Here is a 13,777-nt window from a genome sequence, read left to right on the forward strand (position 1 = left end):
CTTATCAACATGATGAAGTGCATCGGCCTGCCTTGTGCAAATGATTTTCTATTGATAACAACATTGGCATATACTGATCAAAACAGGACGATACAAAAAAAGAGCCTATAGTGCAAATAAACGACTGCTTTGAACAAATGTCATTTGAACATAGCAGTCAGGCTACTGCTTCCTTGTTTTGAGCCAAAAAAAAATTTTTTTTTTTTTTTTTTTTAATAAAAAAATTACATTAATTGCGCGATAATTTTTTTAACGCTGTTAAATTTGGTTTGCGTTAACGCCGTTAATAACGCGTTTAACTGACAGCTCTAATATTTACCATTCACAAAACGCAATGTCAGCTCCGTCAGGTACTATGACCTGTAAATCTATAACTGCACCTTTGTGTCATTTAGAGGTTGGACTGAGCCGTTCATGTAGCGGTACGTCACGTACTTGTGGACTTGGCTTCATAGAGGGACTGGGGGGTTCTCCCTACCTGAGGCTCATAGCGGATGATGATGTCATACTCCATGGAGTGCGGGATGTTGTCCACGGAGAACTCCAGGAAGGCCCCCTCGGGAACGTTGACCAGGCCGACGCCCGTCCAGGTGGGACTGCGGTCCTGGGGGTGGGGTCTCTGCACCACGGTGACACCCTGGAAGGGGAGCAGCCAGAGGAGTAGGAGACAAGAGGAGAGGAGGCCGAGGAGGAAGGGAACGAGACGAGAGGAGAAGAGGAGAGAAGGGGATGTAGGGGATGGAGATGGTAGGAGTGGAAAGGATGACGATGTTTAAAGTATAGCACCAGTATTACCGGCTGTGGCATTAACAAATGGTGGCGAACATAATAGTAAGAACAGCAGCAGTCATTCAATGTTAACAATCATTTTGAACGATTAAGTATTGGTCTCATTTTTATAAGAGGTTATTGTGAAGAACATACCGGTCCAAACTTGGCTTCCTCTGCTTCGTAGGTGTAGTGGTCCAGAGCGATGAAGTAGAACCCGGACTCCACCTGGTCACAGCGCCGGCCGAACATGTGCTCCCTGCACTCACACTGGCCCGTCTCCTGGGAACAGCTGGGGAGCACAGCAAGGTCAGGGACACATGGAAGGGTTTCTCATGGGGGAAACAGAACTCCTGGCGGACCACTTCCTTATCAGAATACTGATGAGCTGGCTGAATGACTATGCCTGAGAACCTAAACCTGCACTGTTACATTTTTTCGCTTAAATCACAAGCACTCATCCCTGTGACAATCCATCCATGGAATGGATCACTTGGTTCAAGTGATCAAATGTAAGTCGTATAATGCTTGATAACTTAAACTTACATGCTGCATGTTTAAGGGATGAAGTCTTATAATACTTGGAAACCAAACATTGTCATTCACACAATATTTGAACTTACTTGTTGTTGACGGCCCCTCCCAGGTCACAGTCGCATTGTCTGCAGCCATCCATGTCGTTACTCAGACCCCAGTGTTGAGGCTGTTCACACACACACGGACAAATAGACATGTAAAAGCATTAACGCCTGGTTGACCCCATACTTTAGAAATCTAGGACGAGCATTTATGTGTGTTTGTGTGTGTGTTTGAGAGGGTTAAAAAGAGAGAGAGAGAGAGAGAGAGAGAGAGAGAGAGAGAGAGAGAGAGAGAGAGAGAGAGAGAGAAAGACAGACAGACAGACAGACAGACAGACAGACAGACAGACAGACAGACAGACAGACAGACAGACAGACAGACAGACAGACAGACAGACAGACAGAGTTTGTGTGTGTGTGTGTGTGTGTGTGTGTGTGTGTGTGTGTGTGTGTGTGTGTGTGTGTGTGTGTGTGTGTGTGTGTGTGTGTGTGTGTGTGTGTGCGTGTGTGCGTGTGTGCGTGTGTGCGTGCGTGCGTGCGTGTACTCACCAGACACTGGTCACAGTCTCGTCCGGTGACCAGGCGTTTACAGTAGCACTCTCCAGAGTCGGTGTCACAGGGGCTTGCTCCCGGAACCGTTCCCAGGGAGTTACAGGAGCATGCTGTCAGAACCATAGCCACGACAACAGGTCAACAGGTGCGGACATTGACATTGTCCATATTGATCTCTGAGTTGTGTCTCTGTGTGTGTAGATGATGTGTCTCAATTGCACATGTTTCCATGTACATTTGTGTGGATGTGTGTGCGGGTGTATTGTATACTGTGTGTGTGTGTGCGTGCGTGCGTGCGTGCGTGTGTGTACCCACCCTGGCACCCCAGTGGGTGCTGGCTGAGGCCGTGGTGGGCCTGCCTGCACCGGTCGCAGCGCTCTCCCTCCACGTTGGTCTTGCAGCGGCACTGACCCGCGATCAGCCCGGAGCGCACGTCCGTCATGCGGTCACAGATCCCGCCGTGCATGGAGCCCACCGGGTCGCAGTTACACTCTACGGCGACACGCAAGGGGACAGAAAGGGACAGAGTGACTTCTCTTCCAAGGCATGAATGTTGAGTTCATCATGGTTTCATTTGCGGAAAAACGCAAACGCACACATGAGAGTATACTTAGTATTCTTAAACAAGAAAGTATACGCATCAACATGCACACATGACATATCACACACAACAGGTCGGTGTAATCTTGTCTCGGATCAGAGGAAACCAAAGTGGACTTGAAGGCGTCAGATCTTGTAATAAACAAATAAACACACATCTGCACGTCGGCCCAGCATACACACACTTAAAAGCCTGGAGGATGACTATCTTGTCTCTTGAATCGTCTAACCCTGGGTTACTCTGACTGGCTGACGCGCCTTCAAAGGGCAGGTGTCCCTTTCAAGTGTTCACCACAGGAACCCTTCATGACCACCAGACCCCATCAGCCAGATTCATATCCCACACAGAGACACCACCCAGAGGGGAGCTCGCTTCTGATGTCGGGGATCGGGGCGTCTATCCGGCGCGAAGAAGTGGGACGGAGGTGCGAGTAGTGGTAGAGGTGTGGTACAGCCGGGATCAAAGGCAAAGAGAGCGCAGCCCCTCACTGCACTGACTAGTTGCAGTCCTGGGTCTGCTTGTCATGTCCGACATTTAAATGGTCGAATAGTCTGGATAATATTGGGGTCTAAGCAATAATCCTCAAAAAATATATAATGTACAAACCACTTCAGGTAAGAATCTTTTTCAAAGTGTGAAACCATGGCAACAAAACCATACGGAGCCCATATGACTAAACCAATAAAGCCCTGGTGGTGACCCGCCAGGCGGTGGGCGCGGGGGGGGGGGGTTCAACTCACGCTGGCAGATGTTGGGGTCCCTGATGTCCTTCTCGGGGTGCTGGTAGAAGAAGGGTTTGCACTGCTCACAGTGGTGTCCCATGGTGTAGTGCTGGCACTCGTCGCACACGCCTCCGCTCACGTTGCCGCTGGCGACGTACACCGCCATGTCGAAGTGGCACTCGGCAGAGTGGCTGTTGCAGTTACACTCTGGAGAGAGGGAGAGAGAGAGGGCTACAGTTAGACTCTGGAGAGAGGGAGAGAGAGAGAGCTAGTTAGACTCTGGAGAGAGGGAGAGAGAGAGCTACAGTTAGACTCTGGAGAGAGGGAGAGAGAGAGAGCTAGTTAGACTCTGGAGAGAGGGAGAGAGAGAGCTACAGTTAGACTCTGGAGAGAGGGAGAGAGAGAGAGCTAGTTTGACTCTGGAGAGAGGGAGAGAGAGAGAGCTACAGTTACACTCTGGAGAGAGGGAGAGAGAGAGGGCTACAGTTAGACTCTGGAGAGAGGGAGAGAGAGAGAGCTAGTTAGACTCTGGAGAGAGGGAGAGAGAGAGCTACAGTTAGACTCTGGAGAGAGGGAGAGAGAGAGAGCTAGTTTGACTCTGGAGAGAGGGAGAGAGAGAGAGCTACAGTTACACTCTGGAGAGAGGGAGAGAGAGAGAGCTAGTTTGACTCTGGAGAGAGGGAGAGAGAGAGAGCTACAGTTACACTCTGGAGAGAGGGAGAGAGAGAGAGCTACAGTTACACTCTGGAGAGAGGGAGAGAGAGAGCTACAGTTACACTCTGGAGAGAGGGAGAGAGAGAGGGCTACAGTTACACTCTGGAGAGAGGGAGAGAGAGGGCTACAGTTACACTCTGGAGAGAGGGAGAGAGGGCTACAGTTACACTCTGGAGAGAGGGAGAGAGAGAACTACAGTTAAACTCTGGAGAGAGGGAGAGAGAGTGTTAAAGTTACTCTACAGACAGTTACAGCTACACAAAAGACAGAGAGTTAGAGCTGCAAGGATGGAGAGAGAGAGCTACAGTCACACTTAAGACAGAGTTCCAGTTACTTTAGAGAGAAACTGTTACACTCCAGAGAGAGACAGTGAGACAGAAAGACGGCTAGAGAGACAGACAGACAGAGAGAGAGAGAGAGAGAGAGAGAGAGAGAGAGAGAGAGAGAGAGAGAGAGAGAGAGAGAGAGAGAGACAGACAGACAGACAGACAGACAGACAGACAGACAGACAGACAGACAGACAGAGAGAGAGCGAGAGAGAGAGAGAGAGAGAGAGAGAGAGAGAGAGAGAGAGAGAGAGATATCTGGTCCGTCTTACTCTTGCAGGCGTGTGTGTTGCGGCCCTCTGCCGGGCCCCAGGGCAGGTCATGGTAAAAGTCGTGACACTTCTCACAGTTCAGCCCCTTGGTGTTGTGGTTACACATGCAGTGACCGTGGACCTGCACAACAAGAACAACCACCACACAACAGGTCATCAGTCATGTCAGACAAGTCAATCGAACAGTTGAAAAGATGGTGACAGTGTTTCAAAATTGCAAATTAAGTCCATCTCAAGAAAACACACCATTACGTCTTAATTTACCCTGAACCCTCAAAAGGTCATGGACAAACGCCCAGAAAACTGTGTGAAAACAATGGCTATAAACCGCAATAGAAGCAGGGTAGATTAACCCAATAGAATGATAAAGAATCGATGCATTTAGATCAATCAAAGAAAAGTAAAAAGGCTCAAATATTCTACGCCATGGAAGGATGATTGAAAAAAAAGCAGAGCCGTTTTGCCGTGTTACCTATCGAGTTCATTTTAACGTAGAAGATTAAAAGCAGCACTTGGTGGCTATTCACTGTAGCCGTTCTGAATGTGTTTAAATGTGTGATAGACAAACTGAAGTACTCGTAAAGGTTCTCACAGACTATACAGGAACACAGACTAAACAGGAAGTGCCTTGTTTGGGCTTCTCTGGCATTATCATTACACTCTTTCAGCCCAAACACACAAACACACATATACACACAACAGTCACAGCTGTTGGCAAATACAAAGGTGTGCATAGACAGTACACTGGGATGAAGCGGAAGTAAAAGACAGTAGCTCATCAAACAGGAAGTGGAGTCTGAAGACTTTTGTATAGACAAAGCCATTTACATGTTCGGTGCACAAAAGAACACACTATACCACTCAGCAGCTTCACTTTGTCTCACTATCTCTCTCCATCTTTCTTTGTCTCTTTGTCTCTCTATCTCTCCATCTCTCTTTGTCTCTCTATCTCTCCGTGTTTACCTCAAGCACTCAAGAGTCAAAGGATTGATTCAGAAGAGTACTGTAACTCTACAACAAGAACCCAAACGCACTATGAAGATTATATTGATACAATTAAGATGAACATGTCCTGTTTTTTCCAGGATTATAACTTCCCCTGTTGCACTGCAATAAGGCAAAATTGGAAACAGAAACTATTACTATTTACTATTTGTAGCAGTAAATAGTAATGACAGCACTATTTTGTACTATAATAAGTATCAAATGACTGAGTAGTTAATAGTGGGTGGGTAGGGGGTTCTCACCATGCCCTCCATCGCCTCCCCGGTGCCCTTGACGGGGGCGCACTCCGAGGCGTGGCCGTAGCAGAAGCAGTTCCCCCGCACCACCATGTCGTACACGGCGTAGTAGTACTTCTCCTTGATCTCCATGCGGGAGTCCAGCAGGTTGTCCCCCAGGGTGTGGAGCTTGGTGAACTTCACCCTGAGGTTGGTGATCTTCAGCAGGTCTGTGCACACACACACACACACACACACACACACACACACACACACACACACACACACACACACACACACACACACACACACACACACACACACACACACACACACACACACACACACACACACACACACACACACACAGGGGTCAAAGGTAAACATGGGAAACAACTGGTTTAGGACTTTGGCAGTTTAATCTCAAATAACTTCAACATCTCTAACCGCGCTGCTGTTTTGTCCCCCAAAGACCACCGCATGTGAGGACCATGTGGATGTGAGTGTGAGGGGCCTACCTTGGATCTTGGGGCTGTAAGGGTCATCGATGTAGAAGACGGGGTCCAGCACTCTGTAAATGGTCTAAAACAAAAGAAAATCAATGAAGATAAATGTGAATCTCCCAATTTCCCCATCCTAGTGGGACCCGTGAAACCTTGTTTAAGGAGCTCTCTCTGCGCGGGGGAAGTGATGTCATACCTCTCCCTCCGTGGATGGCTCGATGTCGGAGTAGCGGGTGTCGCAGATGACGTCGTCCACCTTCCGCATGGAGCCGTGGTAGACATCGGGGAACGAGGTCTCACAGTCGTACGCAAAGTAGCGGTACACCTTCCACGTCTTCCCGAAGTCCGCCGAGCGCTCGATCACCATGGCAGCCGGTCGGAAGGTCTGGCAGAGGGGTTGGAGACATCAGCATCCGTGAGGGTGAAAGATTTATGACTGGGGTTTATGAGGTGGTGACGGAGTGTAATCACTAGCCTCTATATATCAACCACCCCTTGATTCGTCATCTTGTATCACGCTCTAGATGTCATCGGCAAACAATGTAACTCATGGGTCTGCATCGCTTAGTATCTAGTTCTATACCATTGCATTCTGAGTGCACTGGACAAAATTCAACGTTCCTTAGCTAACACTACCTGTGCACTGTTATTTTACATGAAAATACCTTTGGATAGAGTTCAAGAGACCAATACAAATGGAACTGTGCCTTGTTGGGCTGTCGTTTCATGGTCACAGGTTTTATTAATGTTTCATTTACAATCTAAACCCTTTCTCTCTACTCTAAATCATGGCTAAAACATTGTTCCGACATAAACTGTTGAAGAAAATATATGTGTGGTTTTGTGTGGGATTATTATCTGTGTGCCGTGTGTGCGCGTGTGTTTTTTTATTTCCTCTAGCACACGGCCAAATGGTCGACCTGGGGTTTATCAGGCTGTAGGCCGTTCCGCGGTGCGACCACAGAGCCTGAGAAAAACACACCTCCACATGGGTGGGTGGGCTTCTCACACATTCCACAGGCTGACCCAGCTGTGTGTGTGTGTGTGTGTGTGTGTGTGTGTGTGTGTGTGTGTGTGTGTGTGTGTGTGTGTGTGTGTGTGTGTGTGTGTGTGTGTGTGTGTGTGTGTGTGTGTGTGTGTATGTGATTTTGCATGGTGCCTGGTATCGCACTGATAACATTTGTGTGCTTGAGTCTTTGTTTGTGTGTGTGGTGTGTCTGTGTGGTGTGTGGTGTGTGGTGTGTGGTGTGTGTGTGTGTGTGTCTGTGTGTGTCTGTGTGTCTGTGTGTCTGTGTGTGTGTGTGCACGTTTGTGTGTGTCTGTTGAAGGAGGCGGAGGAGGAAGAATGGCAGTGTGGGGGAGAGATAGAGAGAGGGGGAGGGCCCAGAGGTTGGAGAGAATGAAGGAATGCAAGGGAAGAAGTGAGGAGGGGAGGGGACCCCCCATTGAGAATGACCGGATCACCAGCTACCTTTCTACTGACACAACGCTGCCCTCCCCCCTCCCTGTCCACCAGGGGGCCTCCTGATTGGTTACCTTGAAGGTCATGATGAGATGGGTGAAGTGAAACTCCGCCTCCAAGTCCAACTGGATGGTCACTTTCTCTTCACCTGTGGGGAGGAAAACATTAATCAAACATTATTCCACAATCATTAAACATTTCTCACACAAAAGGTCGACTTACTTACAGTGAGACAGCAGCAAGGCTGTCTCACTATAAGTAAGGAAAATGTCTTATACAACTTTTTATTTAATCTGCTCTGCAGCATCACATGACTTAAATCAAGTTTATAGCTAAAGTTATATAAACGACACCATGTGTGCGCTCTCCAAACAAACTGATTTGGAAAATGTGTTGTCTTTGTTGCTCTAAGCTTTGGAAAAAGAAAACCAACGGCCAGAAGAAGAGAACAGGAAGAGATGAATGTGGAAGACAGACACACCGAGAGAATAGAGCCAAGAACAACAGGACACACTTATCTATTGGGCCCATTCACTTCCTTCTGAACCAATGTTAAACAACATCAATGTTTTATCCAAATATATAAACTCTTCTGTCCATTATTTAAAAAATTAGGGAAAAGGTATAGAAAACATGGATGTTGATGATGGATGGCAGAAGTGTGATCGCGATTTAGCAATTACATAGTATACAACACTGGAGGCATGTTTAGTTGAGAGTCCTCAGCTTGTTAGAATGAACACCACTAACACACATTGTTAAGGTTTGTTCATTTGATAGACCGCATTTCTGATTACTTTTAAAACCGTTTTTCTCTTTTAAACCAAGCCGCTGGTGCATTATGTTCTATAATGCAAAACATTTCTGTTACACTTCTTACTATCTTACTGAGGACAAAAATGTTCTCCAGTCTAAATTAATGAAATAGGCTGTTTATTTCCTTAAGTCATGGGTCACATAAACATTGCTTAATATTCCTAGAATGAATCTACACAATACCAGTTCAAAAATTGTACAGCCCTCTTTCAATTAAACTGACAAACATTGTGTTACAGCTGTGTGTATTTTTTTTATCTGGCCATCTGATTAGCTTATGAGACTAATTCCTAGACCAAGATGGTTAATTCTAAACTAATATGATATGGATGCTACATGAGAGGCCCTCTGTAAAACTCCTCAATTAAAAGATAAATGCATAAACCTCAGCATTAGCATCACCGTAAGTACAACTAAATACTTAAAAAGTGCTTCGGACATCCCAGTGCCATTGCTGGCCGAACCCCTGAACTTAGCAGCAGGCCTCTAGCCCCACTTTAAGGCAGGAGACAATGGACCGTACACGTGTACATGGCCTCCTTACTGCCCAGCGTCACTGCAGGACGGCAGTGAGGAACAGCAGGGAGCCTTTGAGAACATCTACTCTACCAATGAATTGCATCAGCAAATCAACAGAACATGCTCCTAAAAATATCACTGTATCACAACCAACAGCAAATTCACAAAATACAGCGTATTCGTTTTCCCGGCCCAAAAGAGAGACACGAGAGAGACCGCTCTAACCCCCGACCCACAGTTTCACTGCCTTGCTCGCGACCCTGAGTATTGCGGCCTTGCGGGGACAACCGGCAACGTCGCGCCTCGTAAAACCAACTGGCTTGCGTTGGGCGGGAATGACACGCGCTGCAGCGTTTACAAGCGGAGAACACATCCTGCGGCCCTGTGGCTAATCATTGTCCAACGTTGGGCCTGTAATTTCAGAGTTTATCGACAGGTCACAGCGTATACGTGCAGAGCTCACAGAGCTCTCTCTCTCTCTGCCTCATTCCCTCTCTTTATCTGTCCCTCCCTTTCGCTCTGAAATCTCGCCTCCTTCAGTATGATTACAGCTGCTTCGCTTTGTAACTAGAGGCCTGAGAAAGCGAGGATGTGGGGAAGAAAGAGGGGGGGGAGGGAGAGAGACGGACGGACGGGGGGAGTGTAGGTAGGTAGAGTCACCCGTCATTGACCTCTTCAATTCAATTATATTCTTCTGTCCTTTTTCCCGTGGGAAACTCACCGTTCTCCGACTGGAACCAGGTCTTCAGGCGGTTGTGGGCGAAGGTGGTGACCACGTTCTCCACGCGGTGGCTGGTGCTCTGGTTGCCGTGCTGGTTGTAGAGGGCTGCCGAGTCGCACACAAAGCACTTCTTCTCTTCCTGGAGAAGAGAGGGGACGGAGGGAGAGAGATTGGGGAGATTAAATAACACTTGAATCAGGGAGATAAGGCTTTCTTTGGAGGCGGTGCGGGTGGGGTCGTTAATGCGGCGGCCGCGGGGGGTCGTTTGTGTGCTGCTCACCGTTGTCTCTGTCTCTGTGATTGTTTCTTAGGTTAGTTTAGAGACGTGCTTACTCGTTTTGAGACGCCTGAATGGTTTTCTTTGTCATTCGGGGCTCATTTGGCCACCAGATGTGTGTGCTTGTGTGTGTGTTCATGAGCAGCACCCAACGCCTAGCTGAACCCCCTCAAACACACTACGACAAAGTCGGCCCCACACTGTGCTCCGTCTCAAAGGGGTTCTGTTCAACTGAACCAGGAAAAGCAGCCATGAGTCATCAAAGATTGAGTTTCTTCATTTAAATAAATCAAGTCAGGAATTAAACAGTGCCAAGAACTGATTGTACGCGTCACAAGAGCCTTTGATGTTAAGCTGCTTAAACATTGTGTTCTCTCTCTCTCTTTTTAGGACTGTTTCAACATATCACCCATAATAATAACCATCAGATCTCCATCTGGATCACAAGGAGTCTCCTGGACTCTTCCCGTCGGTTCCCACCAGAGCTCTGTGGGTCTTAATATGGGGGGGTTGTGATTGAGGAAATGGTCTAGACGGCCCCGCATACACCACCCCCCACTTGCTCTATCCAACTGACAAGCATTTCAAATGAAGGAGCTGAACCTAACATCTTGAGAGAGAGAGAGAGAGAGAGAGAGAGAGAGAGAGAGAGAGAGAGAGAGAGAGAGAGAGAGAGAGAGAGAGAGAGAGAGAGAGAGAGAGAGAGAGAGAGAGAGAGAGAGAGGATATGAGTTAACCCCCCCCCCCACCCTTTTTCACTGTTATGCATGATATATGTATGTGTAATGTGCATGTAATGACTTAAACGTTTTAAATGTTAATGTAGGCTTATGTATACAGGATGTAGCCTAATTAAGAACATAAAAAGTAAAGTGTAATTCAGAGCGAGGTTGAACGAGCAGGCACATTATAGACATTTACCTGTAAGTGGCTCACGATACAGAAGGGTTCAGGTCGGTGCAGTCCGCATGTGGATGTGCTGGACAGCTGGTGGGATCGGCCGATGAGGAGGTCTCCCGTGTTGGGATAGCAGCTCCCCTCCGTGCATACGTCGCTGTACTCGGGGAGGGCGAGCTCGTACTGGCCCTCGTACTGCTGGGCCGAGACGAGGGCCCCCGCTGATACCGAAGAGGAGACACGTTGGACAACCATGTGTAAGAAACGTTGAAATAAAACATAAAAAAACGCAATCCAGGCATGGATTATGGGAGGTAGCAGAAGCGTTTCTATTGTTTTGAAAACACATTCAACTCTAAGAAGCCGGCCTAAAATGCTGCCCACTCTGTAGAAGTCCCTGTCTACATCTGTGGCTGTGGTTTCACTGATGTTAATCAATGTCAGATGTTCATTTCTTGCAGGGGAAAACAAGTTGCCCGATGTTACGACGAGTACGATTTTATTTTGCTATTTATATGGTAAGTTGTTCCATCCGTTGATTATAATAGACCTTCATAATCAAAGTTAAAATTGATTGAAATCGAACTTTACATGGATAACATCGATTAAAACAATGCAAAAGTAAAAGTAAGACAAAAGATAGCGAACAAGTTGTTGAACTAACGGAAAAGATCCACTTACCTAGCAGGGCCGCAAGATGAAGTATTAACATGTCGCTGTTCTTGTGTGTTGCTCGTAACGTGCGTTCCGTTACCTCCGAGCGTCTCCTCTTACTCCAAACCTCTGCAGGACATTTCGCCTGCAGACTCCACAGCACAGCAGGACCGTATTCACCCCTCCCCTCTATGTGGCGGAAGTCTTCCTCCTCCCCCCCCCCAGCCAGAGTAACGTGGGGCTACTTTTGAAGTGTATCCCACCCCATTAATATGAGCCTCGATGGTAATTTCATTAGCCTACCTGTTTACTTATCATTAATGTTGTCGTTTCAAGCGACAGAGAGAACATATTGTTTGATGAGTTTGAAAAGACACACACCACACAACGATCCCAACACTTTCTACCAGTGACAAAGGCCGTCCTACACCCACCCAGGTAAAGCACAGGCCTGATTTACAACGGCAGGCCGTAATGTTGTTCCGTCCTGCCTGTGAATGTAACAACCACTCTGCTTCCCTATCATTTAGGGCTTCTCATTCAAAATTGCAGCTCTGTTTTCCAGTGAGCTCTAAATGACAGATCTACAGCCAAGAGTCTATAGGTGTCTGATGGGGTGGAAAGAAAGTGTGTGTGCGTGTGTGTTGACTAAACACAACCATTCAATGTACAATTAAAATTCTCTGTACAAGAAAGAACACATTTACAACATATTGAATTGTTAAACTGATAGATTGTAAGATATGGACCAAATTTCTGATGGAGATTGAAAAGATGGCTTGTATCTCTTCTTGGTTATGGTTAGCCGCTACTTTATATCCTTGAATGTGTCTCTCAGTACCTCCCAGACAGTCATATTGCTCTACCTTTTTTAGTTATCTATGTTTACTATGGGGCATTGATGAAGTCTCGCCTTATCTATTCTAAATTCCTCAGTCCTTTTGTAAAACTCCCCACTAATTCTGGGTTTACGTAAACATGTAACTGGAGCCCAGGAGGGGGGAACATGCAAGTCCCAACATGAAGACCCCCTAGACCGGCGGCAGAGCTCCACAAACTCTTCCATTCTGCCTGAATCTTCTAATCACACGCCCTAAGCGACCCTTGACCTCCCTGGTTGATCATCTCTGGATATAAAGGTTGAACAGGTCAGTTTGAGTCGTTTGGCTGGTTAACTCATTTGAACATATGACGTTGAAACATATGACCTGACAATGTTTTACCTTTCTGAAACTGAGACACTGAAGCATGAATTCTTCCTTCAGTCTCTTTTTCCCCCTGAGGCGTCGACTAAAGGAAGGGGCAGGACAGCTCCAAGAACCACTAAGACTACAGACAGGCCCAGGACAGCTCCAAGCACCACTAAGACTAGAGACTGACCCAGGGTGTGGGACTCCAAGCACCACTAAGACTAGAGACTGACCCAGGGTGTGGGACTCCAAGCACCACTAAGACTAGAGACTGACCCAGGGCAGCTCCAAGCACCACTAAGACTAAAGACAGGCCCAGGACAGCTCCAAGCACCACTAAGAGAGACAGGCCCAGGACAGCTCCAAGCACCACTAAGAGAGACAGGCCCAGGACAGCTCCAAGCACCACTAAGACTAGAGACAGGACCAGGACAGCTCCAAGCACCACTAAGAGAGACAGGCCCAGGACAGCTCCAAGCACCACTAAGACTAGAGACAGGCCCAGGACAGCTCCAAGCACCACTAAGACTAGAGACAGGCCCAGGACAGCTCCAAGCACCACTAAGACTAGAGACAGGCCCAGGACAGCTCCAAGCCCCGCTGAAGGGGCATTCTCTGCGCTTGTCTTATATCAATGTCCCTTCTAGGAGTTAGGCCCGTGAAGCGCCCCACTTCAGACATTCCTATAGCAGATATAGATATAAATCAACAACGATTAAGCTGCACTGAAAATCATAGGAAGCTTGACATTGATGTCTGTTCTTGTAGTTTAGTCGGTTAGTTTATGGCAGGCCCCCCAAATTAAATCTGGACCCCTGGTTCCATCTGTTCTAAACATACAAGTGAGGTTGTTTTCTAAAGCAAAATCCATTGGTCAACTAGGTGACGTGAAGCAGTTTGCTTTAATGGAAATAAATTCCATTGGTCTGTAAGCTTTACCCCTTTAAAGGTCTGGAAAAGAGGTGTTTGTTTATCCTTATAGAAA

General features: G+C 47.3%; 1 protein-coding gene across 2 annotated transcripts in view; it reads right to left on the bottom strand.

Annotated features, from left to right (window-relative positions):
- lamb1a (laminin, beta 1a) overlaps positions 1–11,784 on the bottom strand; it is a 29,073-nt gene extending 17,289 nt beyond the window's left edge. The window contains exons 1-14 of one of the 2 annotated variants that reach the window (XM_030365584.1): positions 11,630–11,784; positions 10,973–11,169; positions 9,775–9,913; positions 7,793–7,866; positions 6,453–6,641; positions 6,272–6,335; positions 5,781–5,983; positions 4,534–4,654; positions 3,240–3,428; positions 2,214–2,390; positions 1,896–2,008; positions 1,392–1,471; positions 925–1,060; positions 479–637 (exon numbers count right to left, since the gene is read on the bottom strand). In XM_030365584.1, coding sequence (XP_030221444.1) covers positions 479–637; positions 925–1,060; positions 1,392–1,471; positions 1,896–2,008; positions 2,214–2,390; positions 3,240–3,428; positions 4,534–4,654; positions 5,781–5,983; positions 6,272–6,335; positions 6,453–6,641; positions 7,793–7,866; positions 9,775–9,913; positions 10,973–11,169; positions 11,630–11,660 — 1,872 coding nt within the window. In that variant the 5' untranslated portion in view covers positions 11,661–11,784. Of the gene's footprint in view, positions 1–478; positions 638–924; positions 1,061–1,391; positions 1,472–1,895; positions 2,009–2,213; positions 2,391–3,239; positions 3,429–4,533; positions 4,655–5,780; positions 5,984–6,271; positions 6,336–6,452; positions 6,642–7,792; positions 7,867–9,774; positions 9,914–10,972; positions 11,219–11,629 lie in introns of those variants that run through there. The other variant, XM_030365583.1, reaches the window with a different exon arrangement.
- Positions 11,785–13,777: the final 1,993 nt, after the last annotated feature.

Source organism: Gadus morhua, chromosome 9 (genome assembly GCF_902167405.1).
Source record: "Gadus morhua chromosome 9, gadMor3.0, whole genome shotgun sequence".
NCBI classification, from domain to species: domain Eukaryota; kingdom Metazoa; phylum Chordata; class Actinopteri; order Gadiformes; family Gadidae; genus Gadus; species Gadus morhua.